The 6060-nt window shown below is 70.4% G+C and overlaps 2 protein-coding genes across 2 annotated transcripts; one reads left to right on the forward strand and one right to left on the reverse strand.

The window, feature by feature from the left end:
- Positions 1-1523: 1523 nt before the first annotated feature.
- AURANDRAFT_69625 (hypothetical protein) lies at positions 1524-2524 on the forward strand (the record flags this gene model as incomplete). Its single annotated transcript, XM_009034678.1, has 1 exon — positions 1524-2524. The coding sequence occupies one exon, from the start codon at positions 1643-1645 to the stop codon at positions 2414-2416; it is 774 nt and encodes a 257-aa protein (XP_009032926.1).
- A 1302-nt stretch (positions 2525-3826) lies between these two features.
- On the reverse strand, positions 3827-4441 carry AURANDRAFT_19770 (hypothetical protein; the record flags this gene model as incomplete). Its single annotated transcript, XM_009035259.1, has 1 exon — positions 3827-4441. A coding segment is annotated over one exon (615 nt), but the record flags the coding sequence as incomplete, so codon positions are not given.
- Positions 4442-6060: the final 1619 nt, after the last annotated feature.

Below are 6060 nucleotides of genomic sequence, written 5' to 3' on the forward strand. Positions count from 1 at the left end.
GGAGGTCGAAGTCGATGACGTCGTCGCACTCGAGGATGAAGAACATGGCCAGCGAGTTGAGCAGGAGGTTGAAGGGCCCGTCGGCGGTGCCGACGACCATGACCGTGACCTGGATGAAGTAGGTCGTCATGACGAAGCGCGCGCCGTGGAGCAGGAACGCGAGCGCGACGCGGAGCGCGCCGAGCTTGGAGAACCGCGCCCGGCGCCGCTCGCGCCGCGCGCCCCAGCGGATGACGAGGTAGGCCGTCTTCATGCCCGACACGCCCTTGTGCACGGCCATGCCGAGCATGAAGGTCGTGAAGACGAGGGGCGCGATGACGAAGATGGGCAGCCCGCGCGTGAGGATGGAGTCGTCGAGCTCCGCGCTGTACGCGACCTGCGCGGACATCAAATCTTCCACCCGACTTCAATGTGCGCGCGTTCGATAGGTTCGACGGAAGCTCTTCGGCTGTGCTTCGAGAACTCGATGGGAGCCATCGATTCGTCAAACAATCGGCCGAATCGACTTCGATGTGACCGAGAGAGAGAGTTCTGAAGATGGGTGGGGACCCCCCAAACCGGTGGTTGATTTCGGCGCCGTACGCGACGGGCCCGGGCACGCCGTAGGGGAACGTGCCCGCGAGCCACGCCGGCGGCGCGCCCTCCTCCGTGGCCATGGTCCCGTACTTCAGATACCAGAGGTGCTGGTCGCGCCGTCTGGAGCGCCCACGTCTGGAGGAACGCGAGGCCGAGCGCGAACGCGGCGAGGGGGACGACCTCGGCGGCGAACGTCGAGCAGCGGTCCGCGCCGACGTCGCCCGCGAGCACGATCTTCGTCACCGTGCGCGAGTAGAACGACTTCTCGCAGTGCGCGTAGAGCGTCGTCGCGATCTCCTCGCGCAGGTTCCGCGCGAGCACGGACGCGCGCGTGCGCTGCGCGAGCGACGGCCGGCCCTCGTCGGCCGCCGCGGCGGGCGGCGCCGCGCCGCGGGGCGACCGCGGCGGGCTCCCGTCGCCGGGCGGCTCCCTCCGCGCCTTCTTCCGCGCCTTCCGCGGCGCCCGGCCGGGCGCCGCGCGCGGCGCCTCGCGGTCCCCGGCGTCGCCCCAGGCGAGCATCATCGCCTCCTCGCCCTTGGGCGCGCTCGCGGGCGCCGCGACGTCGTCGAAGCGCTCGACCGCCGGGGCCGCGGCGGCCCACGGCGCGTCGTCGGCGAAGGTGAGCCCCGGGCAGAAGACCATGGGAGAATCAGGACGACCGTCGTCGTCCGTGGCGACATCGCGGCCCTCGGCGCCGTCATCGAAGAGGAGCATCGGGGCTGCGCTCGGGCAGGCCCGTTCCCGGACGGTCCGCGTGCGGGCTGCGCAGGGCGGTCAGGCTCGATCCCGACCGAGGTGTCCGGGCTGCGCAGGGCAGTCAGGTTCGATCCCGACCATCGGCGTCCGGGCTACGTTGGGCAGTCAGGCTCGGCCCCTATTCTGCCGGCACAGGCAACGTCGACAGCAAGATGCCGCGCGCAGCTCGGCCCAGCTTCGAGCAATCATCCTGCACCACTCGGCTGCGGCGCCGTGCGCGTGCGCCCGTGGCACACCGCGGTTCGTCTTCCGCGCCGGGAGCCGCTCGCGGCGGCGCGCCCCCTGGACCCCCGGAGTCGCCCCCCGGTGCATGTTCGTCGGCGAGGAGGCGCAGGGACTCATGTCGGGCGGCGCCAACGACCCCTTCCACGTCGTCAAGGACGAGCTCGTGGCGAAGCTGGAGAGCATCGAGCTCCGCGTGGGCCAGTTCAACGGGCTGCTCTACGGCCCGGGGACGACCGCGGGCTCCAAGCCCTTCCGCGACTGCCGGAAGGCGCTCGGCCGCGAGATCCGCGGCGCCGAGGGCCAGCTCAAGGACCTGGGGCTCACGGTGGACTACGTCGAGCGGGACCGGGGCGCCTTTTCCCACATCGACGACCGCGAGCTCTCCGAGCGCCGCGACTTCGTCGCCGCGGCGCGGAGCCGGGTCGCGAACGCGCGCGACGCCGTCGGCGGGCCCCGCGCGCGCGCGAAGATGGACGCAGACGACAAGGCCGCCGTCGCCGCCCAGCAGGGCGACTACGGCGCGTCCACGGACCTCGAGATGGCCAACACGGACTTCATCCACGGCCAGCGCGCGCGGACCCAGGCGACGATGCGCGAGCAGGACGACAACCTGGAGCAGCTCGACGGCGCCGTGGACCGCGTCCACGCCATGGCCTCCGAGATCCACGGCGAGCTCCAGACCCAGAGCCGCATGATCAACGACATGGAGAGCGAGCTCGACGAGACGACGGAGAAGATGAACTTCGTCATGGGCAAGCTCAGCAAGCTCCTCAAGACCAAGGACACGTGCCAGCTCTGGACCATCGTCGCCCTCACCGTCGTCCTCGTCGTCATGGTCATGCTCGTCATCTGGTCCTAGGGGGCGGTAATCGCACGCGAGCGCGCCCCCGAGAGAGCGAACGGGGAGCGCGGCGAGATCGCCTTCTACGAAGTCGGTTCGCCGCCCCGACAGCGGACTATATGTTAGAACACAGCGATGTGCCCCCAAGCGCCGGGTGGCTGCGCCTGAAGCGCGCGTCGCGTCGGCGCGGTCGGCGCCGGAGCGAGGGCTTGACAGGCGAATTGAGCGGGAGGTGCGCTCGTTAGAGGTGCTCGAGCTCGTTGAGAGCCGCGAAGATTTCGTGTTTCCGGAGGAGGAGCTCGGAGCGTTCCTTGGCGCACCTAGGAGTCGACGCGCTCGCGGCGGCGCGGCCCGAATTTGACGCTGGCGCGCGTGCGTTTCCACGAGGAACGTACTTTCGTCGACGACGGCATCTTCGTCGGCGTCGGATTGCTCGTCGTCGTCGCCGCCCTCGGTTCGCGGCCGTTTCTTGGGCCGCCCTCTCTTTTTGGGTTTGGACTTCTTGGCGAGTAACCGACCGAGGCTGGGAAGGATGGTAGAAGCGTCGGAGACAAGAGGCGCGACGAGTTGTTCGACGGCGACTTCGAGAAGGACGCTGAGCAGTGCGGGCCCAGGCGCAACATAGCCGCCGACCGCGCGATCGAACCACCCGGCGACCGCACTCTCGACCGCGGCCGCGTGCGCGCTCTCGCGCTCTTTGACTGCTTCGGAGAAGGCCGCGACGAGCGCGTCACGGAGGACGGCGAATCGCGCGAGCTGTGCCGTGCCCGTGTGATTGTTGAAGATTTGATTGACGGCAGTTCCGAGCGCCTGGCGGACGGCTCGCGAGGCCGCGGCCGTGGTGCCGAGGGCGCCGATCTTGGCGCGCTGCTTTAATTGGACGCGCTCGAGCACCGACATGGTGCCGCTTGGGATCGAGGATTTGCCGCACACGACCGAATGATCGTTCGCGAAATTACCGTGGAGCTCCTTTCTGATCGCCTGTTCGACGAGTTTCGCGCTTCCGGCCGCGGAGAAATCGCTGACAAATTCCGCGAGCAAGGCGGACAAGGTCAACGAGGAAGGCGCGGGACCGAGGCGGTCGAGCTCGACTTCGACAACTCGTTGCCGCTCCTTGAGGTGCGCGGTGGCGCGCGGCACCCAGTTGTCGCGGATGTGGCTCGAGAAGAGGGCGTCGATCTTGACCAGGAGCTGGTTGATGCCCACGCCGTCCTGGATCTTGGCGTCCTCGGAGAACCAGCGCTGCTCCTCCTCCGCGGAGTCGTGCAGCGACGAGCCCTCCTCCTCGACGACCATCGTGTCGCGATTCTTGACGCCGACCCAGCCCTGGGGCAGCGCTACCATGTCGTCGGCGCGGCCCGCGAGGCGGTCCTTGAGCTCCCAGAAGGGCGATTTCTTCTTGCGCTGCTTGAAGCGCGGGTCGTAGGCGAGGTCCGCCTTGGCGAGGACGCCGATGGTCAGGGGCTCCTTCCCGTGGCGCTGGACGAGCTGCATGGCCTGCGAGTCCCGGACGCGCGTCGCGTTCGCGGGGACGACGCAGACGCAGACCGTGTCGGCGCGGCACATGTAATGCTCCGTGATCTTGCGCGTCTGCTCCATCATGTCCGCCGGCTCGCCCTCGACGGACGCCGCGACGATGCCGGGCAGGTCGATGAGGTCGAGCGTGGGCACGTCCGGCTTCCGCACCTCGATGGTGAGCACGTCGTTGACGACGCCCCGGACCGTGCCGCCGTGGCGCGCGGCCACCGCCTCGTTCATGAATGCCGCGACGGTCCGCGCCGCGTCGGCCTCGCTGACGACGGCGTCCTCGCGGCCCGCGAGGCGCACGGTCACGCAGGAGCCGGCCGCGGCGTCGTCCTGGATCAGCCGCAGCTGGATCGGCATGCGCGTGCAAATCGTCGCGTCCCGCGGGAACAGCGTGAGCCCCGCGATGCGCTCCAGCGTCGAAGATTTGCCCGCCGACTCGGAACCGACGACGATGATCGACGGAAGCGCCACGTGGCCGAGGGCCTGCGTGAGCGACCCGCGCTTCACCACGCGCATGATGCGGCCGTAGTTCGAGCTCTTCAGCGTCGCCGCGACGTCGAACGTCGTCGTCGCCTCGGCCGCGACGTCCATGTCGTCGTCCGAGTCGCTGATCACCGTCGCGCCGTTCTCGCCAACGTAGAGGCGCACCGCGGCCTGGACGCTCCAGTCCCCGATCTCAAGGAGCCGCGCCGCATCTTTCTTCGACCCCTTCGTAAAGCCGACGACCTCTTCGATCCTCTCCTTCTTCTCCCGCGCACTGAGCGATAGCGCCTTGACGAGGCCTACGGCTTCGGCCGCTCGCCCAAGAAGCCCCCGCTCTTCCGCCGCGGTGCGACGATGCTTGAGGCTGCGCGACGCCGGGGCCGTCTCCTTCTTTACTTTGGGGGGCATGGCGGCCGCGTCGAGGTCGACGCCGAGTCGCGCTGGACCGCGGGCAGCGTTCTGTGCCGAGGTCGACGCAGTGGGCAGCGCTTCTCGTGAAATGTTAACGACTTTGGGTAAACTTCGGCACAGTGCCGTACATCGAGGGCAGCTTCGCAGGCACGATGGACGATCGAGCGCCTCGCCGCCCTCGTCGTCGGTGATCAGCAACGCAGATAGGATCGAGCGCCTCACCGCTCTCGCCGCCGGTCGCGGATAGGATCGAGCGCCTCGCCGCCCTCGCCGCCGGTAATCAGCGACGCGCATGGAGGCGCGGGCCGAGGCCGTCGTCGTCGACGGGTCCATGCTCTTCGACTGCTCGCCGGAGGTCGCGGTCGCGAACGCGGCCCACATCGCCAAGGCCGTCGCCGTCAAGGCCGACGTCGACGACCCGGGCCGGGTGCGCGTCGGCGTCGAGGACTTTGGCGACGGCGCGCGCGTGCGCTACTCGCTGACCGTGCCATCCGCCGTCGCCGCGGCCGTCGCGGCGAGCCTCGGCGCGCTGACCCCGGCGGAGATGGACGGCCTCGTGAAGCGGACGTCCGGCGGCCGGCGCGCGGCGACGCCCTTCAGCTCGCAGCGGGGCGACGCGGCGCCGCCGCCGGCCGCGGTCGCGGCCGCGGCCGCGGGGTCGCCGGCGGCGGCGCGGCTCCGCGCGCCGCCGGCGGCGGTCGCCGTCGACGCGTCCCGGCCCGCGCTCCGGGCCTCGGAGCTCTACGGCCGCGCGTTCCTCGGCCGGCGCTTCGGCGACGTCGCCGTCGCGCGCGGCGCCGTCGCCGGCGCCGTCCGGGACGCGGTCTTCGCCGCGTCGACGCGCCGGTCGCTGACGCTCTTCCCCGGCGCGCCCGGCCAGCGCACCTTCTCGCAGACGCACCACCGGGCCCTCGGGGCCGCGCTGCGGCCGTCGGCCGCGGCCTGGGCCTGGCTCGCGCGGTCCGCGGAGCCCTGGCAGCTCCGGGGCGCGCTCGACCTCGACGCGCGCGAGCTCGGGGCGACGTGCGGCGCGCTCCTCGGGCGGCGCGACGGCCTCGAGGTCCTGGGGAGCGTGCTGCCGGGCGCGGCGACGTCGCTCTGGGCCGGGTCCGCGGGCACGCGGACGCCGCTCCCAGGGCAGGACAAGAGAGCGAAATTCCCAACTTCAAAGGCTCATATCTCGGCCGTTTTCCACTCGTTTTGGCTAATTCTTGGACGAGCGATCATCTCTCGGAACGTCT

The sequence above is a fragment of the Aureococcus anophagefferens genome, assembly GCF_000186865.1.
Source record: "Aureococcus anophagefferens unplaced genomic scaffold AURANscaffold_2, whole genome shotgun sequence".
Taxonomy (NCBI): domain Eukaryota; class Pelagophyceae; order Pelagomonadales; family Pelagomonadaceae; genus Aureococcus; species Aureococcus anophagefferens.